The sequence below is a fragment of the Temnothorax longispinosus genome, chromosome 3 (assembly GCF_030848805.1).
Source record: "Temnothorax longispinosus isolate EJ_2023e chromosome 3, Tlon_JGU_v1, whole genome shotgun sequence".
NCBI classification, from domain to species: Eukaryota; Metazoa; Arthropoda; class Insecta; order Hymenoptera; family Formicidae; genus Temnothorax; species Temnothorax longispinosus.
In genome coordinates, this window is record NC_092360.1 from 8,703,935 (window position 1) to 8,725,755 (window position 21,821).

General features: G+C 36.7%; 4 protein-coding genes and 2 pseudogenes across 9 annotated transcripts; 3 read left to right on the top strand and 3 right to left on the bottom strand.

Moving 5' to 3' along the window:
- Positions 1–3,330: 3,330 nt before the first annotated feature.
- Positions 3,331–3,449, bottom strand: LOC139810846 (5S ribosomal RNA; annotated as a pseudogene).
- Positions 3,450–3,745: 296 nt separating this feature from the next.
- On the top strand, positions 3,746–3,864 carry LOC139810827 (5S ribosomal RNA; annotated as a pseudogene).
- Positions 3,865–4,377: 513 nt separating this feature from the next.
- Mtr4 (exosome RNA helicase Mtr4) lies at positions 4,378–9,213 on the top strand. Of its 2 annotated transcripts, XM_071772046.1 has the most exons (10): positions 4,378–4,572; positions 4,686–4,787; positions 5,159–5,401; positions 5,491–5,698; positions 5,967–6,233; positions 6,339–7,170; positions 7,252–7,424; positions 7,527–7,958; positions 8,149–8,686; positions 8,779–9,213. In XM_071772046.1, exons 1-10 carry the CDS (start codon positions 4,487–4,489, stop codon positions 8,934–8,936), a joined length of 3,039 nt encoding a protein of 1,012 aa, XP_071628147.1. In that variant the 5' UTR covers positions 4,378–4,486; the 3' UTR covers positions 8,937–9,213. The 2 variants fall into 2 exon arrangements, with proteins under 2 accessions (XP_071628147.1, XP_071628148.1); XM_071772047.1 differs by lacking the exon at positions 4,378–4,572 and having other exon boundaries at positions 4,759–4,885.
- Casp (Fas associated factor casp) lies at positions 9,142–12,993 on the bottom strand. Of its 3 annotated transcripts, none has more exons than XM_071772050.1 (12): positions 12,802–12,993; positions 12,283–12,351; positions 11,902–12,199; positions 11,633–11,810; positions 11,274–11,550; positions 11,064–11,199; positions 10,811–10,956; positions 10,584–10,738; positions 10,314–10,509; positions 10,108–10,211; positions 9,671–9,996; positions 9,142–9,498 (listed from the first exon to the last, which is right to left on the bottom strand). In XM_071772050.1, the coding sequence occupies exons 1-11, from the start codon at positions 12,838–12,840 to the stop codon at positions 9,672–9,674; spliced, it is 1,923 nt and encodes a 640-aa protein (XP_071628151.1). In that variant the 5' UTR covers positions 12,841–12,993; the 3' UTR covers positions 9,142–9,498; position 9,671. The 3 variants fall into 3 exon arrangements, with proteins under 3 accessions (XP_071628151.1, XP_071628149.1, XP_071628150.1); XM_071772048.1 differs by having other exon boundaries at positions 9,684–9,996; positions 12,802–12,992; XM_071772049.1 differs by lacking the exon at positions 12,802–12,993 and adding an exon at positions 12,441–12,674 and having other exon boundaries at positions 9,684–9,996.
- A 741-nt stretch (positions 12,994–13,734) lies between these two features.
- LOC139810244 (beta-1,3-galactosyltransferase 5) lies at positions 13,735–15,542 on the top strand. The gene is made up of 2 exons (XM_071773647.1): positions 13,735–14,041; positions 14,123–15,542. The coding sequence occupies exon 2, from the start codon at positions 14,315–14,317 to the stop codon at positions 15,401–15,403; it is 1,089 nt and encodes a 362-aa protein (XP_071629748.1). The 5' UTR covers positions 13,735–14,041; positions 14,123–14,314; the 3' UTR covers positions 15,404–15,542.
- A 766-nt stretch (positions 15,543–16,308) lies between these two features.
- Positions 16,309–21,736, bottom strand: Angel (protein angel). 3 transcript variants are annotated; one of them, XM_071773642.1, is made up of 6 exons: positions 21,604–21,736; positions 18,259–18,640; positions 17,944–18,122; positions 17,473–17,846; positions 17,130–17,376; positions 16,309–16,864 (listed from the first exon to the last, which is right to left on the bottom strand). In XM_071773642.1, exons 2-6 carry the CDS (start codon positions 18,521–18,523, stop codon positions 16,451–16,453), a joined length of 1,479 nt encoding a protein of 492 aa, XP_071629743.1. In that variant the 5' UTR covers positions 18,524–18,640; positions 21,604–21,736; the 3' UTR covers positions 16,309–16,450. The 3 variants fall into 3 exon arrangements, with proteins under 3 accessions (XP_071629743.1, XP_071629741.1, XP_071629742.1); XM_071773640.1 differs by lacking the exon at positions 21,604–21,736 and adding an exon at positions 19,112–19,546; XM_071773641.1 differs by lacking the exon at positions 21,604–21,736 and adding an exon at positions 18,798–18,955.
- Positions 21,737–21,821: the final 85 nt, after the last annotated feature.

Genomic DNA, 21,821 nt, shown 5'->3' on the forward strand with positions numbered 1-21,821 from the left:
GTCGCCATCTTCTGAGCTGTACGAACGCTTAAGAGAGAAAGAGAGAGAAGTATCTTTCTCTTTGTTATACATACAGGCCACCATATTCCTGGTAGGATAGAATTTATTACCTGCACCAAAAAATTTCAGTTTCTCTACTGTGTATACTTATACTGCAACTCTAAGGGGCTGCGCACAATAAAAGGAATAGTAGAGAACAGTTCAATATTAATATATAAAATTTATTAAGTTATGTAATTTATTAACATAGAATAGACGAACAGAAAAATAGCGTTAAGGAACAATAATGAAATTTTATTCTATATTCATATGTGAAAAATGCATATGTTAATATTAAACTGTTCCTTATTCCCTATTCCTTTCATTGTGCAGCCCCTAATGCTGTAGGTTGAATTATTGAACGCAGTCCAACAAAAAAGGACGGTTGGCCGCTATTGTCCCTCTCGCTTATCCCCTTTTCTTTTCGAGTAGAGTGAGTCGAGTTTAGGGTATAACGATCATGTAACTTTTTCCTTAGAGCGGAAACGTGAAAAGTGAAAAGTTTCATGTAACTATCTCTTTCTATTGGTGTTGAATAGAAAGAGATAAACATTTCGCTTTTCACGTTTCCGTCTTACAATTAGAGGAAAAGATACATGATCGATTCCCGTAGATTCTAGTTTAGTATATAGTTCTCGGCAAAACTTCCGGAAACGTCCGTGCTCAGATTTATAGGTCAAACTTTGTAAATAGGTTCCTTGTAGATAAAAAAGACACATACCAAAAGGATTTTTTGCGACTCCAAAGATTAGCAACTTTTTTAACATTTTTTTAAATTAACTCAGTATATTACGAGCAAACTAACTCAGTATATTATTACAAATCAAAACAGCTCTCAAGTAATGTAAACAACCATAAAGTCATACCCGTCAAAGTTTTAACATAAAAACATCATTGGCGAAACTTCAGAAAATCAGAAACGTAATAAACCCATGACAACTCGTCTCGCGTGAAAAGTGTACGCGTGGAGGCAGTAGGTTCCGCCTCCCTGTGCGGGGCTCTACATATTATTAAACTATACACATAGTGTGCCTTCAAAATACATGCTTGGGCTTTCCACGCGTAGAAAGTTGTAAACCCATGTGGCACCTCGAATCGTTTCGCGTGGAAAATATATGCGCGAAGGCAGCAAGTTAAAAATGTTTAAAAAGTAGCTAAACTTTAGAGTCACAAATAATCCTTTTGGTATGTCTTTTTTATCTAAAAGGAACCTATTTACAAGTTTCACCTAAATCGGAGCACAGACGTTTTCGGAAGAAAACCAATGCGATGCAACCAATGTTTCATACTATTAAGGGATTACAGGACTCTGACAGAATTAAAAATTAGAAAAAATTGGGTCGCGAATTGTAAAAAGTTATAAATTAATATTGGAAGTATGAAATTTTTGTTTATAAAGTACATTTAATATGCACGACATCTTGGTATAAAAAATTGTATTTTATAGTGAGTATTGACATATATCATTGTATCCATTTTTTTAATAATAATTTTTTAAACTGTAACGATAACTTGAGAACGTTATCCGGTCAATTTCATATTTGCAAATTTTATAAACATTAGTTTATTTATTTATTTTACAAGTTCGAATTTTTTAGTACTGTGTATTGAGAGTAACTGTAAAAAATTTCATGCAAATCGGTTTACTAATTTCCGAGATATTTCTGGTACCGATTTTTAAAACACTGGTTTCGAAAAATTGCGTTTAAAGTTTTACGTGACAGTACAATAATAAATAACAACATGTTCAGTACAGACACGAATAAATTTTATTGTATATTGTCAAATCAATTTTGTAATATATGTAATTCTTTTATAATGTTGTACATTATTGTAAAGTAAATTGTAAGAGAAATAAAATAAATTAATAATTAATGATAGAAATGTGAAGAAAAAACGTATTGTAAATAAAAGAGGACCGCCGATCGGAATCGGCGGGGGCGGTGGAGGGCCTCTATAGGTTGACCTGTTTCTAGCGGATGTTAGTTAAAACCTAAGATAAGAACTAATATTTAATTTATAACCAACAAAATGCAAAGTCCAAAATGCATTTAATCGCAATGACATTCGGTACAAGCAGGACGGCCTTTAAAAATATTGCCTATATGGGGCATTCCATGCGAAGTGATCCACCCTAAAAAAAATGTTTTTTTTTATTGTGCTGAAATTTGCACAATCTAAGTATTGCCCTATTGGCCATAATTATCCACACCAATTTTTTAAACATTTGTCCAGCGCGTTGTCTACTTACAGGGGTTTAAAGTTTCGGCGTTGAGGCCGTCATGTTAAACTTCACACATCGATAATTTGTCGTAAACATTACCGATTTTAAATAATGACCAGTGATTTTTTAAGTATTTTTTACACATTTTCGAGATATATTATGCATTGCCGCGGGCGGCACGGATCATGAGTTCGCACACAGAATGAATTGTAACTTACTAAGGAGTGATTTCTCCATCTTGGACTTCCTATACTTTTTTGTTGACAACATTTTCTTCTTTTCTTTGGCATTTTTTTTATTGAAATCAAAGATGCCGATCTTAAAGAAAAATTTAAATTTATTATTAATGTTGAAAAATATCAATTAATTAACCTTTTTTATTAATAATGCATAATATATCTCGAAAGTGTGTAAAAAATACTTAAAAAATCACTGATCATTATTTAAAATCGGTAATGTTTACGACAAATTATCGATGTGTGAAGTTTAACATGACGGCCTCAACGCCGAAACTTTAAACCCCTGTAAGTAGACAACGCGTTGGACAAATGTCTAAAAAATTGGTGTAGATAATTATAGTCAATAGGGCAATAGATTGTGCAAATTTCAGCACAATCAAAAAAACATTTTTTTTGGGGTGGATCACTTCGCATGGAATGCCCCATATACGATATACATACCCCAGCGGTCTTAATGGAGCTACGAATTAATAAATATACAAATAAATATTACAGAATACAAAACATTTTAAACAATTTAAATAATGTTTTATTATTGCTTTGCGTGTGTGTGTGTGTGTGTGTGTGTGTGTGTGTGTGTGTGTGTGTGTGTGTGTGTGTGTGTGTGTATTCTATATTAGTTTTTTACGTGTATTTAGTGTCTTGAAATTTAAACAAACCTGTATTTTAATATAATTTAAGTCAAATTTAGCCAATTACTAAATAACTATAATTATTTATAAAGTTAGAAAATCAATAACATGTAAAATTTAAAAATTATAACGATATAAAATAAGCAAATGTAAGACCACATAAATGAACTAATAACTTAAAAAAAAAAAAAAAAGATGCCAACAGTACGCGGTGTTCCCAAACGGTCACCCATTTAAGTACTAACCGCGCTCAACGCCGCTTGACTTAAGTGATCGGACGAGAACTTGTAGGTTTGGCGTGATTTGACCGTTGACGATAGTATCTTTCTTATGAAGAGAAGATACACTTCTTCATGAATTTTCCTGGCTGTATGTAGGACGAAAATTTGTATGTTCAGCGTGTTTATATTATAAATGTATTATTATATAATATTTTTTATTTAATTTTATTTTTTATATAATAATACATTTATATAATGAATTGAATGAAATGAATTACATAATAATACATTTATAATATAAACACGCTGAACATACAAGTTCTCGTCCTACAGCCAGGAAAATTGATGAAGAAGTGTATCTTCTCTTCATATAATAAGAAAGATACTTTCGTCAACGGTCAAATCACGCCAAACCTACAAGTTCTCGTCCGATCACTTAAGTCAAGCGGCGTTGAGCGCGGTTAGTACTTAAATGGGTGACCGTTTGGGAACACCGCGTACTGTTGGCATCTTTTTTTTTTCAAGTTATTAGTTCTTTTATGTGGTCTTACATTTGCTTATTTTATATCGTTATAATTTTTAAATTTTACATGTTATTGATTTTGCATTATATTGTATTATATTATATTGTTTGTATTATAATAATAATTTTATATTATAATAAATGTAACACAAAAATTAATATTGATTTATGAATTAAAGCCTGTGCAATTTACAAATCAAAATTGATTTGTGAATTAAAGCCTGTATACGTAATTTATGAATCAAATTTTAATTATGAATTAAAGCCGGTGCAATTCACAAATTAAAATTAATTTTGTTAATTGTACCAGCTTTTTAAATCACGAATCAAATTTTAATTCACAAATCAATAAAGCCTGTGTAATTTACAAATCAAATTTTAATTATGAATTAAAAATTGATTTTGTTAGTTATACCAGCTTTAAATCACGGGACCGGGTCGACCGGGATGGCCTCTCTCGGGTTTCTCTCTACTGTCTCAACTCTCAGCCGCTCGCCGCTCAGGCTTCTCTCTGCTTCTCTCTTCTCTCTGCTTACGGATTCGATCCGTAGGCAATCGTACGCTCGTGTGTGGTCGTTTTATTTTGTTGAAATAACAATTTTTAAAATATGGCGAATTTTACCGAAGACTTGTTTGACGTTTTTGATGAGCACGATACAGAGGGTGACGATACAGAGATCCCGCATATTGTAAAGTAAGTATAGTGATTCTTAATGCGTAACCTAACCTAATTTCTAGAGTTAACCTCCATTGCGGGGGGAGCACTTATTTAAACAAAATTTACTTATCTGAAACAAACATGTGCAGGAAAATCGAGCCAGAAACAGGAGTAAAGCGACAACTTGATACAGACGACGATAAGTCAGCTGTCAAAAAATTGCGACACGAATCTGTCTTGGATGACATCAAGTAAAGCTTCACAACATTATTTTGATTATTCAGAACAATCAATAAAATTGTCCTAGTTAACCCTCGGAAGACAAACGCCGGGTCACTTCTGACCCATAGTAAAGCCGTACTGTTTAAACAAAACCAGAGTCAACGTATGGATCATGAATAACCCGGCACTTGACTCTGGAGGGTTAATATTATTAATATTTATATATAAGATATTATAGTTAATGTTATTAATATTATTATGATATTAATAATATAATAATTGATATATAAATATTAATAAATATTAACAATTGATTACATCTGCATACATATATATTTAGTCCACAATTGTGCTATAGAAAAAAGATATAATCTAACTACATTCAACATTGTTTCTTTAGCCTAGAGGAGGTGGCATGTCGTATAAAAGTGCATACTGTAGAAACTGTAGAATCTTGTATGCACGAGATTGCTATCCCTCCTAATCAGGAGTATGTACCTTTGGAGCATCAGCAAGACAAGCCAGCCAAAGAATATAAATTTATACTTGATCCATTTCAAAAGGAGGCAATTTTATGCATTGATAACAATCAGTCGGTTCTTGTCTCCGCACATACGTCAGCTGGTAAAACTGTCGTGGCTGAGTAAGCGTTTCATATTTTATTCTTCAGAGTAATTTTTTCTGAACTTTTTTTAAATGTTTTCATTCCGCCATCTTGTATGTTTCATACAGATATGCGATAGCGTGTTCTCTCAGGGATAAGCAGAGAGTAATATACACTACTCCGATCAAAGCGTTGAGCAATCAGAAATATAGAGAATTTCACGAGGAATTTAAGGATGTTGGTTTGGTAACGGGCGATGTTACTATAAATCCGACAGCGAGTATACTAATCATGACTACTGAAATTTTACGAAATATGCTCTACAGAGGTTCAGAGGTTTGTTTAATTTGATTTTATTGTTTTATTATATCATTACGATTATAGAAATAAAGTGTATGTTAGCTACATATACAATATATATACATATCTTAGATAGCTTATATAAAATTAATAACGAATATATTTACAAATGACATCAATGCTCAGTGGCAAATTATTTGATCAATATAAAGTCTATATTTATTTATCCAAATATTATTAAACGTTGGTATCCCGTGCAGAAGGAAAAATATAAGTGTATATTTATATAATGCTTATTGCATAGGTAATGCGTGAAGTTGGTTGGGTAATTTTCGATGAGATTCATTACATGCGCGATAAAGAGAGAGGCGTGGTGTGGGAGGAAACGCTTATCCTATTGCCGGACAATGTACACTATGTATTTCTATCCGCTACTATACCAAACGCACGACAATTCGCGGAGTGGGTGACGCATTTGCACAATCAACCCTGCCATGTAGTGTCTACGGACTACAGACCTACTCCGTTGCAACATTATATCTTTCCAGTTGGCGGTGATGGTATACATCTGGTTAGTAGTAATCCGTAATGAAAAATCGTACCTGCTCGATTAAAGAGAGATATATCTATCCATATACTGCTTATCCATATACTGATTCTATGTACCGTAAAACAGGTTGTAGACGAGACCGGCCAATTCAAGGAGGAAAATTTCAATAGAGCCATGGCGTGCCTACAAAATATGGGTGACGCGGCTAAAGGTGACATGAAAGGACGCAAAGGTGGTCTACGTGCCACGAACAGCGGGCAAACGAATATCTTCAAGATGGTAAAAATGATCATGGAGAGAAACTTCGCGCCCGTAATAATCTTCAGTTTTTCGAAGAAGGATTGCGAGGTTTACGCGATGCAAATGGCCAAACTGGATTTGAACACGTTAGAGGAGAAAAAACTGGTAGATGAGGTTTTCAACAATGCGGTAGACGTTCTCAATGACGACGACAAAAAGTTACCGCAAGTTACGAACTTGCTGCCGCTTTTGCGGCGCGGAATAGGAATCCATCACGGTGGACTCTTGCCGATCTTGAAGGAGACGGTCGAGATATTATTCGGCGAGGGTCTGATCAAAACGCTTTTCGCCACTGAAACGTTCGCGATGGGTCTGAACATGCCAGCACGGACAGTCCTGTTTACGGCACCCCGTAAATTCGATGGCAAGGACTTTCGTTGGATCACGTCGGGTGAATACATCCAGATGTCCGGTCGCGCCGGCAGAAGAGGTCTCGACGACAAAGGAATTGTCATATTGATGATAGACGAGCAAGTTAGTCCCGTCGTTGGTAAAGCTATCGTTCAAGGAAAACCAGATCCAATCAACTCCGCGTTTCACTTGACCTATAATATGGTTCTTAATCTTCTCCGAGTGGAAGAGATTAATCCAGAATACATGTTGGAAAGAAGCTTCTTTCAGTTTCAAAATCAAGCTGGTATTCCAGCTTTGTATAACAGTAAGTCGTTATTGCCATTTAGCGTGACGTCAGTAGCTAAAAGGTTGTAAAGTGTATTGTTAATTGCTTTTACGTTTTCAGAGGTAAAAGAATTATCTACCGCTTACAATACCGTAAATGTGGACAGATATGACGAGATTGCTTCTTATCACGATGTACGCCAACAACTCAATCGGCTCAGCAAAGAGTTTCAATCATTTCTAACACGACCGGAGTACTTGGTTCCGTTTTTAATGTCTGGAAGATTAGTAAAAGTACGTATTTTTAACATAAATTTAATATAAGCCATCTCCAGCAGAATGTTTAGCGGAATTCATTTATTGTGTTATACATTATTATTATTATTGTTATTATAGGTGAAAAATGAAAACGAAACGTTCGATTGGGGCATGGTAGTGAATTTTAAGAAGAAAAATCCGAAAAATCCAGTAAAGGACAAGACTGTTATTGTCATTGACGTTTTACTTCACTTATCGAAAGATTCTAAAGAAGGCAATCCAATTCCATGTCGCGATGGTGAAGAAGGCGAAATGGAAGTAGTTCCTGTTTTGCATAATTTAATTTCGCAAATCAGTTCAATCAGAGTACATTATCAAAAGGATCTTAGGCCGCCTGATAATAGGAAGAGCGTACTGAAATCGATACGAGAAGTGAAAAAGAGATACTCGGGAGATTTACCGTTACTCAACCCTATTACAGACATGCATATACAGGATCAGGCTTTTAAAGATATTGTCAAAAAAATTGAAGTGTTAGAGAAAAGATTATATGCACATTCTTTGCATAAAGTAAGAGATAGTTTTTATATTGTGTGGCAATATATTTACGTACTTGAAATATTTGCATTTAAAATACCTTCTTGTATAAATGCTTTGAAAACTTTTTATTATGTGGAATATCTTAATTTGTCAAATGTTTTTCTTTTAATTCAGCTTTTCAAATAATATGACTTTTCATTTTAAATTCGATTGTTTACAGGATCCCAATGTAAACGTATTATACGAACAATTTTTGCACAAGGAAGAATTGGCTACGCAACTTAAGCAAGCCAAGGAAGAGTTTAAGCAGGCTAAGTCGATACTTCAAATGGACGAACTGAAATGTAGAAAGCGAGTTTTAAGGAGAATGGCGTATTGCACATCGGCGGACGTTATAGAATTGAAAGGACGTGTAGCTTGCGAGCTGAACGGTGCCGATGAGCTTTTAATGACTGAGATGATTTTTAATGGTCTTTTTAATTCTTTGAGCGTGCCACAAATGGTAGCGTTAATCAGTTGTTTTGTATGTGACGAAAAGTCAAACGAAATGCCTAAAAGTACAGAGGAATTAAGTGGTCCGCTTAGACAGATGCAGGACTTGGCTCGACGAATAGCAAAGGTATCGACAGAGGCCAATCTGGAATTAGACGAGGATGCATATGTCGATAGATTCAAACCGTATTTAATGGACGTTATATACGCTTGGTGTAAAGGCGCAACATTCTTACAAATTTGCAAAATGACAGATATATTTGAAGGTAATGTATATATTAGCATATTTCAGTGATGTGATGATAATAAACTCAAGTATTTTTCTGTGACATATATATGCATAAAACACGTGTTTCAGGATCTATTATCAGGTGTATGCGACGTTTAGAGGAGGTACTTCGACAATTATGTCAAGCTGCAAAAGGTATCGGAAATACAGATCTAGAAAATAAATTTAGCGAGGCGATCAAACTTATAAAACGGGATATCGTATTTGCTGCGTCCTTATATTTATAATGCAGGAAAAAAGAATAAAACTATTTTCATAGAGTAACAAGTTTGTTTCCGTTTTATATATATAGATATATGTATATATCTAGATTTGTATGTTCTTATTAAATTATACACCCCTATATGAATTCCATTATATTGCCCGTTATTTACATAGCCCATTTGCAATACGTACATAATAAACAAAGGCAGTTTTTTATTCGAAATCGAATTCGTTCGAAATACAATTTATTCCTGGAAATTTAAATTATATAATATACGTATATAGAAACTTCTTTCTTTTTTTTTATAAAATAAAAATTATACTCGCGTGTGCATCATTTACGACTTTATCGTACAAGAAGAATTCAGCGTAAAAATGTATATAGTCGCAAGATAAACAGGACTCAGTATAATAGCTATCTCGAAGTTGTTAAATAAATACATTCTCTTGAAGAATATTCGTGACACTTAATTTCTACATTTGAATTTAATTACAACGTATTATTTATCGTTCCTCTAAAATTACTGTTTCCTGGGGACAGAATTTCAGTTCCATCAAAGTGAGCTTTGAATCCATGGATGTTAACTGGAACGAGAAAAAATATATTTAACGTATCAGCATGTTACAAATATTTTATAGTAATGTTAAAAAAAATCTCTAGTGGTTTTATTTAAATTTGGCTTTTATTTAAAGAAAAAGTACGATATAAAAAAAAATCACAAACAAATATCTACATAATAAGAACTTAAATGCTTACATCATCTACTTACATCCCTTCGAGGCCAACTAGATAGGAGCTTATATTCCTCTGTAGGATAACCTTCCACGATAAGGAAATTAAAGAGCGTTTGTAACGGTGTATCCGATTGAAATTTACGTTCCAGGAATTTCCCTGCTGGAAGCCGTACTCTTACTTTCATTACGCCATCACCCGCTCCCTGTTGCGGCTCAGGTGGTAAACTAGACTCTACAGCTTGCCTATGAGCCTCTTTCCTCGCTTCCTCGGCTAATCTTTCGTTTTCAGCCTGCTCTTTCTGTTTCTTCTCAAGCTCCTCTTGCATTTGTTTCGCTTCTTCTTTTGCTCTTAAAATATATTACGAATGCACTTTTTGTTCAATATAAATCACTTATATATATGTAAAAACATATTTCTCCCTTCTCTCCAACAGTTTAGATATATATTTTTTTAATTACCTATCAGCTGCCAAACTTTCTTGATACGCTCTGTCTTGTTCTTGCTTGACTCTTTCTCTAGCTTGTCGTTCTTCTTCAACGCCAATATCAGCTCGTCTTTGCTCCTATTTCAAAACACAACAGTTATATAAACCGAAATCTCTATTTACATTCATACAGTTGTACTTTCCTATAGCATGTGTGCGAAACAAGTTGTACTTTCTTACCTGGAACACATCGACGGCTTGGACCAAATTCGTTAGTAACTCGTTAACACCTACATTGCCGTGTACGATAGTAAATATCTCAGTGTTAGATCTAGATCTCATAATAATCATGAGAATCGGCAAAGTATCAACATCTATGCCTGACACAGCCAACGAACCGACAGTACCAAGAGTTTGAGTTACCGAATACAAAAATCTGCGAATCAAACGAACATTTAACTGACGCGAGCTCGATACATTTTTAACATCACACATTCGTATAAATTTTACCTTTCTTTGTTAGACTCGTATGTAATGTCCCAACCCCATACTATAAAATTTGCCGAAAGAAGTTGAAGCACTGTTTCGAAACCTAATAGTTGAGTACAAAAGACGTTTGCTAATACACTGTTATCGTGGTGCAAATATACAGCCAATAATTTTCTCTGCAACAATATAAAAGACATATTTCAATCGGTTTTAGATATTTGCTGCGATTTTTAGTATTTAGAACGAACCTCTTTCGCTGGTTTCAGACACGATTCTTTCAGAGCATCTTCAAATGTACCAGTGAAGAAGTCCGGGTGCGCTGGTCCGTATCGCTTTTCGAATTGCTCAGCGAAATGTAACGTACCCATTACCTCATCTACTACATTTTCTGGCACTGTTTATAAATAAAAAGAATATTTCATTCAATTGCAGTTACTGTTATATCATACGATTTCAATAAAACAGCAGTTTTATTGAAATTTACGTTGAAAAAATACTCACTGAGACGCTCTACTTTAGTGGGTTTAACATCGTCTATGAAAATATCGTCGTCGCCAGTGAACTCTTCTGGAACGTCGTCTTCCACATCCTCTGGTTCGTCTATGGAACTATCGCTGTCGATTAAATCTACGACTTTCTGAAAGGATACAAATATTATTATAATTCTATATATTTATTAAGTAACAGAGAACTCATTTCACGAGACATTACCTTCTTTTCTTCCTTCGCGGGGAGCTTCCCGACGGACAAATCATGCTCCGGATAACATATACCACTTTGTGCCAATATCACATTATCGTCCTTCAGTGAGCTAGGCCAACCCTTCCACTGTTGATTCCGTACAGGCACATCTATTAACGAGTAGATGTCCGTTTTTACTTCCAACACAGTACGTGTGCCGGGAAACTTCAGCTTGTACGTCTTATTATGCACTTCGTCCTTCACGTTCAATGTATAAGTCTGAGTCATACGCTCTGACAGACTTGCGCTGCGGCGTAAAAATGTAGATTCATGATTACGACGATCGTGGACGAGCGCAAAATTGCATCGACAACACTTTACAAACTTACGTTTCATTAGCCACGTCGCCGTCTTGTGACAACACTGATAGGTACAATGTATTTTCTCTAGGCAGATCTAACGTCTGTAGCACCGTATTTGGTGTCCCAGGTTCCTTCTTCCACCCGTGAAGATTCTGCTGACAGGGTGCTACACTCGTTTTACACCATATAAATTGTTTGAGTTCTCCTGAAAAAAAACATGTTTTTGTAACTTAACATGCTTTGTCTTGACGTTAAACTTTAGTAATCATTTAAATATCGACGATATTCGCACTTACTCAGAGTGGATAACTCGGACAAATTTATTTTATAAACGTTATCGAGATAGTTAATGTGGAATGTAAGTGTTCTATTTTTCATGCAACTTTTAGGTCTACTTGTCCCAGGTTTTGCATTTTCCACAACGTCTGCTTTCACAGCTCCCGCCTTTTTCGAATTCTGCACCGTCTGCACCGTCTGCAGCTTCGACGTGGACGAACGTGGAGTTACTTTAATTTCTTCCACCATCTCTATGTCCGGAGTTATTTCAGACGGTAGCTGCTGCGTGGTCTGGGGCATGGCCTTGTTTATCGCGGCCTGAACGAGAAGAATACGTAACAGATATTAATCCTAATGCGCAAAATGTAATTGCTCCAATTAATCATTGTATTTATATCTACCAATAAATCCCAATTTGTTGCCTCCAGATACAAAATAGCGTCTCCGAAATCGTCGATTCCCGTGCAAGCCTGAAAAAATTTAATTTTACATTTGAAAGACGAGACACACGCGGCGATGGATGACGTGTAGAGTTAGAAAGTCACGATGACGTATTTACACGAGGACACGTCATCGATGTTCGTCGAGGAATTGTTCAAATTTCAAAACAGACAAAGGCATACGGGATGACCACGACATGACAAAGGAGTCATGACGAAGGTTCTCACGAATTCTCGCAAATTCGCGTGTCAGCTCGGTTCTACGGATACAAGTCGCGCGTTCGAAAGCGCCGATCAATCTCGCGACCGTCATCGGGGAATGCCGATCCCGGGGGGGAATCTCCCGGGACGGCTCTCGCCTCCGACTCCGAATGCCTCGAATTATTGTCAATGTCATCTATACACGTAACCGTCCATAACCTAACAACGCATTTGCGCTGCGCGTACGAGGCAGCCTCGCGAGGCGTTTTACCGGATTACCTGAAAGTCAGCCAGTATCGCGTCCCGATTTTCAGCCATCGTACAATTGCGGAGACGGTCCCTTCGTTCGAGTATTGCCGACACTCTCGCGTTCTTATTATCTTAAAGCTATTACAAATAATATGAACAACAAGCGCGAGCCATTGATGTCTTGAACCACGAAATTTTCACGTAGGATAGGATATGCTCCGATAACCGATATGCGGCGTCTCAACCAGTCTCAACGTGTACGAGCTAGAGTTCCCTCAAATATGAGTTTTGACACCGTCCGCCATTTTCAGACTAATTGTGGTGCGCTTTTCAAAAACAGCTCAAATCAGTTCAGTATCTACCAGTTTGTAAATACAAAAATGAATTTAATTCGATAATTTATATTATAAATTTATTATATTATATCAGTATTATTATTGCTATGTTAAATAAAATCTATGAAAAAATAATAGTGAAATATGAGTTTCTTCGTTTAGCCTGAAATGGCGAATTAATCGAAAATTGTTTAAACGGCACAAAGCAATTTTTTGTGCATGCGTAGTAATAATTAATTAAATAATACTACAAATATTGCGTGCTATATGATGCATTTCCAGCAATATTTTTTCTTTCCTTTAGCTCTGAATTTCTTGCACTGTTTATCTTTTTCTATTTCTCTCCAATCTCGATGTTGGAAAGAAAAAGAGGAAAGATAAGCGGTTTACAATTTAATTAGTTCAAGATCAATTTTATTGTTTTCTCTTAATATTAATTTAATAAAATAATTTATCTTCTTCTAAAATAATATAAATTTTTCAAAAAATATAATATATGTATATCAAAGATGTATTAAAAATATTAATTTGCTTATATAATTTTTGTACTTATATATATACAAAATAACGTGTTTTTTCCCCCATATTTTATACTTTATAGTAAAAATGCTCGCGGTTTTTTAACACTCGACACTTGACGCTCTCACATGTAAGGACACCTTTAGCCGCTGAGTGTTCTTTTTCTGGATGCAATTCCTATGTGAATCCCCCCTAATTAGACTTTATGTGTTTCTAACCTAAACGTTCGATTACGAAAAATAATACATTTATGTTAAATTATTTAATTCAAAAGTATAGAAAACGCTTTTAATAAAGAACCTTTGTTCTATGTAACGACAAAAAATAAATCTAAGAAAAAGAAGAAAGAAGGTGAAAGTGGCTCAAGAGAGAAAATTAATCTCCACTTGAAGCAAGAAGAAATTTATTTAATTTTGGTATGTTGATCACAGATCATTGCAATTCAATCGATTCACACATTAATTATATTAATTATTACAAATATTTTTTCCGTGGAGACGACAATGAAGACACTGAAGACCGAACCGTTCACTGCCATCGCGACAATTTCAAGAATAAACAATTTGGAAGATGGGACGTCTAATATAAGGATGCTGCGATTCAAGAAATTATGATTACCGTCATAGTTTTTATTATTAATCTTTAGTTATAAATTATTATTAAACTTTAGTTATAAATATAAAGCAGATATGCTTTCAAAGTACAGATTTTTATTGCTGCTTGCTTGCGTAGGATGTGTTTTGTTATTCATTACATTCGTGGAGAGAAGTTTACAGTCACAGACACCGAAGGTAAACTTAATGCAGCTTCAAACGGCATATGAGGTGACTGGTAAGTCATCAGGAGCTTCTAGAATCATAATCGAACCGTTGTGCAACGCTACTTTTCTGATATGGATCGTCACATCTTATGCGGGTGAACCTTCGGCGAGAAGCGCTTTACGGCGAGCTTATACGGATGAAGAGTTGCAGGCTTTAGGGATCCAAAGAGTATTCCTACTCGGTACGTTAAATGACGATGCCGAAAGGAAGACACGCGTGCTGCAGAATGCGTTACTGGACGAGTCGCGACGATTCAGTGACATACTTCAGGGAGATTTTTTGGACACTTATAGAAACTTGACTCGTAAGCACCTCATGGGCCTTCACTGGGCGGCAAATAATTGCAAAGACGTTAAATACATTATGAAGATGGACGATGATATTGTGGTAAATATATATGGCATACTAGAGAAGTTACGCTCGGGTATGATAGAGGAGAATTCTCTAACTGGTTACATCATGAAGAATATGATCCCCGTTCGAGAACCAGCCAACAAATGGTACGCGAGCAAGGCGGAATACGCGAACAGCGTTTATCCCGACTTCGTCTCTGGCTGGCTGTACATCACGCGTCCGCAGGTGGCAAGTCAACTAATCGATCACGCCGAGTCTTCCCGCGAATACTTTTGGATAGACGATGTATTTGTGACCGGCATCCTGAGACACGCATTAAACATAAAAATTCAAAACATTAGTGAGCTGTACACAACGGACCACGGATACTTGGAGTGTTGTATAAAAGGGAGAGCGAATCTGTTAAAATGCGAACTCTTAGTCGGTCCTAACGGCGGCGATGCTGAGTTGCAAGTGAGATTCAAGGAATTCGCAAAGTTTTGCAACGCAAATTGTTCCGTCCGCAAGGAGAATAATCTCGTTGGTAAGACTTGCGTGCTGGCGTACAAAGAGCCGGATCTGCATAAAGGCGCCGTGCAGATAAATCCGATCAGAATTTTATAAAAGAATAACAGGTCGGAAGGTAGACTAATGAGATTAATAATATATTTTTGTTACAGAGAATATTTTATATTTATTATCGTATATAAAATTTGTACAGTTGTATATTTTACATTTGCTATTACATTTATAGTTTCATAGACTCGCAGTTGTTTATTTTACTTATCTTTTTATGCGTCAATAGTTCTTATACGATAGTTGCTACATCACAGTTCTATATATGTGATATACAGTTTCTTTACATAAAATACGGCGACACTTTTTAGGTCTATATTTTCGACACAACAATATTTATAGATTTCTTCAAAAAATCTTTTAAACAGATCTTGATGATCAATAACATAAAATACTTATCATTTAGTTATCATCAGAAAAAGGTAAAATTTAAAATAATTATTTATTACCTGTCGTTGACGAAAAAAATTCAAAAATTAAAGACAAAGACTAAAAAAAATTATACTTCTCTATAAGCTTTCTGGACGTTACGCAAGAAATATATATTACAGTAAATTTGTAACTTTCATAAATCAAAATGCACCTTGCAATCTTGCCTGCTTTATAGGTGTAGGTGCTATCTTTCGGTCTTAGCAACACATAAATAAATGATATCAATAATATAAATTATTGATACATTTTATGATTGATACAACATAAACAGTATCAATAATATAAGTTCTTGATACATCTCTTTTTAAACATCACTCTCAAACACCACACTTCCTGGGCCACCCGTTAATACCACACTGGATCAGCGTAACTCAGAGTTTTCTGAGTTTTTTTTGTTTGTATCTCATGAGCTAATGCACTAACTTAATTTTTTTTATCAGTACACCGACAATAAGAAACAAGAATATCCACTCTTAAAAAATATAAATAAAAATGTCATGAAACTTCTGGTACTCGAGATATTTTGTAAAAAAAAAAAAAAAAAAAAAAACTTACTGTTTAGAAATGCCGCACGTTTCGAACGGACTGAGTTAGCGTAACCTATGTGTGATGTTTGAGAGTTATTATATTGAGAAAACGATATGTATGAGACGCTACCTAACTTTAAAGTAGAGATTTCTTTTTCGGTAACTGAAAGGTGGCACCTAGAGACAAATGATCGCTACCTACAATAAAATTTGGTATTCTGCGTAACGCGGCGCATTGGCTTACTGTAGGTAGAGCGTATTTCTCCAAAGGTTTAATGTTGCTGTAGAATATGTAATCCACGGTGATCCATTCGTCCTGATGCGTCGTTGCTTCTTTCTCACCATGAGCACCTATGTGCGTGTAAACGCTGCGCATGTTAAAGGGATGCGTAAGGGTGCCGGACGAGAATCTCGCGGAATGACCCTGCGCAATCTCGATGACTTGCGCGCGGCCGGTATCACTGTTGGCACTTTGTTGCAGCACATTTATATTACAAGGCGTTGGCACGTTCTCATTTCGTCTCTGACGATGCGATTCGCTATTTTCCAACTGGTTAGAAACAAATGATTAGAAAAATAATTCTCAAGGTACACCATTAGAAAAGGAAAAAAGTTAAGATTGAAAAAAAAAACAGCATAAAATTTAGAATTAAAAGCACGCTATCTTCGGAAAGATTCTGAGTGCGAATAGTGATGACACTCATTGAAATACGCGTTACATTAAAATAGATGTTGAAATCGGCGAAAAAAATTAAGACTATAGGTACTCTTGTACATACATGTGTAGTTGTTATATTATACAGTCAAAAACATACCATGACTTTACCGGTACCCTCCCTTCGCAGTCTTTGAGTCAGGACATTAAAGTGCTGACAGTTGTCGGTGACACATAATCGCGGTGGTATCAGAGAGTTGGACAGCGAGCGATATTCCGACGGCTCTAAACTTCGTCCCTTGCCACAATACTCGAACGAACCCTCCGTTAGGAACTTGTAAACGCCGGTGAACGGCTCCAAGTTGAAGTCGCCCGCCAGGATGATCGGTAAGTACTTCGGACCCCCCCTACAAAGTTATTGATTTTATTGAATATTTAATATTTTCATAAAGATCTGTCAGACGCAGACGAGCGTGAGTAATTTTACTAAAATGTGCCCTCACATCGTGTTCTCGATGAATGCGATCCGCTCTATTTCCGCTAACAAAAGCTGTATCTGCGCCAATCGTACGTCGTTGCGCCTCGGATTATATAACAAGTGAGTAGTGGCAACCACGACCTGCGTTTCCGGATTATCTTTGAGTGCCAATTTAGCTATTATTCCGACGTTGTCTCTATTCAGGAGCTCGACGCCGGATTGATACAACTCCACCTTCGCGTAATCTAACAAAACGAATTCATTAGAGCGATACAACAAGAGCAGGCCGTCCCTCTTGTCGTTGGTTCTCTTTTTATACAGATACTCGTATCCGTGTTGTTTGAACGGAGCCACAAACTCCAGCAGATGTTCCTCCAGCACTTCCTGAAGGCATATTACCTGGAACGTTCGACAGTATAATAGCACACGGTATTCTTTTAATCTTCCCGTTTCAGGTTTGACGGGCATCGTTAAATGCCGAAGAATAAGTATGTACATTTGCCTCCGCCTCGAATATCTCTTGTATTACAAGGGGTTTTCGTGTTTTCCAATTCAGAGCTTTCTTGTTGTGACCCATGTACAGATACGAGTGATCTTCCAACAGGTTTTGTGCCAGGATATTAAAGGACAAGAGTTTCAATATGAAATAATCTTCCGTATTATTGGACGATCTGTCTAAAAATGTTTAAGAAATCACGTTCTTTGGGAGGGGAGGACAATTAAGTGAATAATGTTAGGATACATTTTGTACATCCATTTGAAAATTTAAATATTTGAAAAGTGAAAAAGAGAGAGAGATGGTGATTTTTACCTTTCTCCAGTCGCTTCCATTTTCTTATAGCCCTGTATCTCTGTTTGTCCATGTAATTTCCATACTTGGCGTCCGCGCATACGTTGGTCCTAACACTGTGCGTCGCGTCTGAGAACGCCCCGGTCTGACAATAGATCAAGGTATTCGTTGCCGTGTGAAACGGTATATCGCACATCGCGGCGGTATTGTTCTGGCCGTAGCACGTGTCAAGGTAAGGTTCCATCTTGACTTTTGTACACTTCTGGTGGGACGTAGGATTATCCATAGAGACAGCTCCAGGTGAGAGCGCCAGGTAGTTAGAAACTAGAGCTTTCCAGATAGGACTCTTGCATAGATTTTCCAGGAGCGATCGTTGCCAGGTCGACTTCAGCGTACGAAAGATCTGGGGGGAAAGATCACGTGATAAGCGAGATTATAAACACAGGCTGAACGATAGACAAACACAGACAATACAATCAAGAGTGAGGAAAAAGAAGTCTAGATAAAGGAGATAAGACTTAAAACTATTATTATTATTATTGAACATTGCAAGACCACACGTTTTCGAAGTTTCCGCGCCATGCGATTGAGGACGATAAAAGGCCACTATTTCCAACGTCATTGTTAACCTCTAAACGACCGTTAACTTACAGAACAATCGACTTCTACTGGCTATTTTTCAAAGTTAACGGTCGGTTAGAGGTTAGAAGACAACAGACATGTTCCAACGGAAGAAGAATCGGTGCCCTAACCCTAACGTCCGCCGTGTCAAGTAAACAGCGGTGAAGGGCGGAAGGGAGGAAAGGTCAACCGTCGGGACTTTCGGCGAGGGGAGTGCGAGGAGCTTTGCACGTTTGTTGCAAAAGTTGCTTACCTTTCGAGATTGCGGGAACGTTGCCGCCCGCGCGTTACATGCTACATTCAGCAGAGAAACGGTGGTCGTTAGCAGTAGCCTCGGGGACACGCTCATTTATCGACGCAGATACTTTTTTTTTTCTCTCTTTCTTTCACGCGGTCGAGGCGCACGTTTTCACGCTCCTATCATAATTCACGCGTCCGCCCACGTCCGCCCGCCGTCGGAATCTGGGAACTGGCATGAACTGGCACCGTTACCCGTTACGTTACCGCGGGTGCTCCACGACGTATACGTATGTATGTATGTACATACCGCACCACCGGGGGGAGGGGGTATCGAGGGATCGACGTGGAATGAAATAATGAATAACCCCTCGGCCTTCAGCCTCAGGCACGGTCTCCCGATCTCTCGCTCGTTCTCGTCGTGAGGAAGAGGCGCGATCTACGATCCGCGGGTCGCGGGATCAGCCTTGTTTCAAGTCGACGTTGACGTTGACCTTGATGAATTGAGTTCTCCATTTGTATACGCATGAACGCATGTGTAGGTGAACGGCGCTGCTCGGCTGCTGGGGGTAAAGGCGGGGGAGTCGAGAGGGGATGTGATTGACGTGTGAGTAGCTTAGCCGAGAGACCCATATTCTCATATATTCCATATATTTATCGCCGGGTATATGTACGTGTGACACCGAGCGGAGTGTATACGGGTATAGTTTTCTGTTACTGAACTGGGCGAACTGGCTACACTAGTTCAGAGTTTATCTTTTTCCTTCCACTGTGGAGTAAAAAAGATAAACTCTGAACTAGCGCGCAGCCAGTTCATTGACAGAAAACAGACTCAATGTATATATGTGTGTATCGCGCGCGAAAATCAGACAATCGCGTTTTGCACTATAAAGGGAGCTTCCCAGCAAGCGACACAAGTCGGCACAAATATATCGTTTTATGTTTGTTATTTGTTAGCAAAAAAAGAAAGATAGAACGATGCTTGGTGTCGACTTTTGTCGCTTGCCCTGAAAGCTCCCAAAATGACCCTCGAACGCGGGTCATTTTCAAGTTCAACAATGTACCAGGAAAGTTAATTAAGTATTATAATTAAAGAGGAGTATATATATGAATAAGAGAAGCGGACTTTGCTCACTTGCCTTTTCCCTCGTACGACGGTAATAAAAATGTATTGATGACGAGATGGATGCAAACTATAGAATACGGATAAGGTAATTAAGAGGTAATTAAGCGATTAAGATAATTAAAGAGTAAGTAAAAACTGCCCGCGGTATAACAACAAGTTGACAGCAGATTTGCTGGCAGAACCTGTAGATAGCAGATTGTGTGCGGCAAAAACCAAACAGAGAATCTATCATTCGTAAAACATTTAAATAAAATGTGTTACAGCAGATTCTACTCAATTTCTGCAGTGAATCTGTTCTTATATTCCGTTAGTATAGATTCTGTTATATTTTCGCTGATATTCTATTGACAAAGCTTGTAGCAGGGACTTTCAAAATTGACAAATTTGCCCTCCGGGATATTTACAAGATAATTACTATAACTATACCTTAATTATAACTTAGTTGCTTAATAAGCAAAGTATTAAAAGATTAAAATGTTGGAAAGCAATTCAACTACGAACTTTACTTACCTTTCTCCTCATATTTCACAAAGCGTTAAACAAATAAGAAATAAAAATCTTGGTTTCAGAAGCTGATCGAATATCCGTGTTTGCAGCTGTGCTTTTTCGTTCTCTATGCATTTTATTTATGTATTATATATGATACGAATAGAACTGGCTGATATTATTTCAATGTGTTAAGAAGTTAAAGAAACAAACAAAGAAAAGAAGCAATTCCAGGAAAGCGTAAAAGATACAGAAACGAGTCTCGCAAGGCTATTTAATTGCCTCTTATGAGGAAAAAGATTAGAGAACGGAAGAAAAACGGAAAACTCCGATTATGCGCCTTCATCGACTCAGATCAGTTTATCGAGCAAAATACTTCTACCATTTTATTATTAATAATGGATAGAATAATTAATATCTTATTATTTAACGTTTATTTAATTTTTTTATTAATTAATGTTTTATTATTTACTGATTTATGCAAAAAGGATTAGACTAGGGACAAAATAAGTTACACAGTTCGAAATTTTATTTTAAGTAAAATAAATCCTGCTGGTTGAATCAATCACCGATCAATTAGTTAATCAGAATTTGGTTGAAGTCACTCGAAGGATTACCTTAATCAAATTTTGATTAGCTTAATCGATAGTCAACGTGTCAAGTAATATTTGTATTATTTCGTCAACGTGGATAGAATTTTATTAATTTTTTGTTTAACGTATTTGAAGAACAGATTAGATCAGAGACGATTGCACAGCTAAAATCTTTTATACGTTTCCGCTAGTTGAAGTGATTGTCGATCAAGTTAACCGGAGTTTGGCTGAAGTCGCCTTACGAAGCGCAAAAAAAACAAAGATAGTGAAAAGAGAATGGAGCCCACTGTTAAGATACACTACCACTGTTAAAGATACGTTTTACAGCGAGCGAAAAACGAAAGAGAAGCCGTCTGTCTCGGATGATCCTCGTGGCTTCTTGGAACGAGCTTTCGACAACGAGTGACGAAACGATCTCTCTCTTTCTCTCTTTATGCGCCTCTCAAGAGAAGGTCGAATTCTGCACGCGCTCCTTTTCTTGAATATAAAGCATCGTCTCTATTTTAACTTGAGGGATATAG

Excerpts from the sequence above, each read along its gene's own strand:
- Casp (XM_071772048.1), bottom strand. The coding sequence starts at position 12,840 with ATGGCTGAAAATCGGGACGCGATACTGGCTGACTTTCAG. Across the intron at positions 12,200-12,282 it reads CAACAAATTGGGATTTATTG|GCCGCGATAAACAAGGCCAT; the intron begins GTAGATATAAAT and ends CTTCTCGTTCAG. Across the intron at positions 10,739-10,810 it reads GTCTGAAACCAGCGAAAGAG|AGAAAATTATTGGCTGTATA; the intron begins GTTCGTTCTAAA and ends ATATTGTTGCAG.
- Mtr4 (XM_071772046.1), top strand. The coding sequence starts at position 4,487 with ATGGCGAATTTTACCGAAGACTTGTTTGACGTTTTTGATGAGCACGAT. Across the intron at positions 4,788-5,158 it reads TCTGTCTTGGATGACATCAA|CCTAGAGGAGGTGGCATGTC; the intron begins GTAAAGCTTCAC and ends TTGTTTCTTTAG. Across the intron at positions 5,402-5,490 it reads GGTAAAACTGTCGTGGCTGA|ATATGCGATAGCGTGTTCTC; the intron begins GTAAGCGTTTCA and ends TGTTTCATACAG.
- Angel (XM_071773640.1), bottom strand. The coding sequence starts at position 19,207 with ATGAGCGTGTCCCCGAGGCTACTGCTAACGACCACCGTTTCTCTGCTG. Across the intron at positions 17,847-17,943 it reads TATTCGAGGCGGAGGCAAAT|GTAATATGCCTTCAGGAAGT; the intron begins GTACATACTTAT and ends CGAACGTTCCAG. Across the intron at positions 16,865-17,129 it reads AGGGTACCGGTAAAGTCATG|TTGGAAAATAGCGAATCGCA; the intron begins GTATGTTTTTGA and ends GTTTCTAACCAG.
- LOC139810244 (XM_071773647.1), top strand. The coding sequence starts at position 14,315 with ATGCTTTCAAAGTACAGATTTTTATTGCTGCTTGCTTGCGTAGGATGT.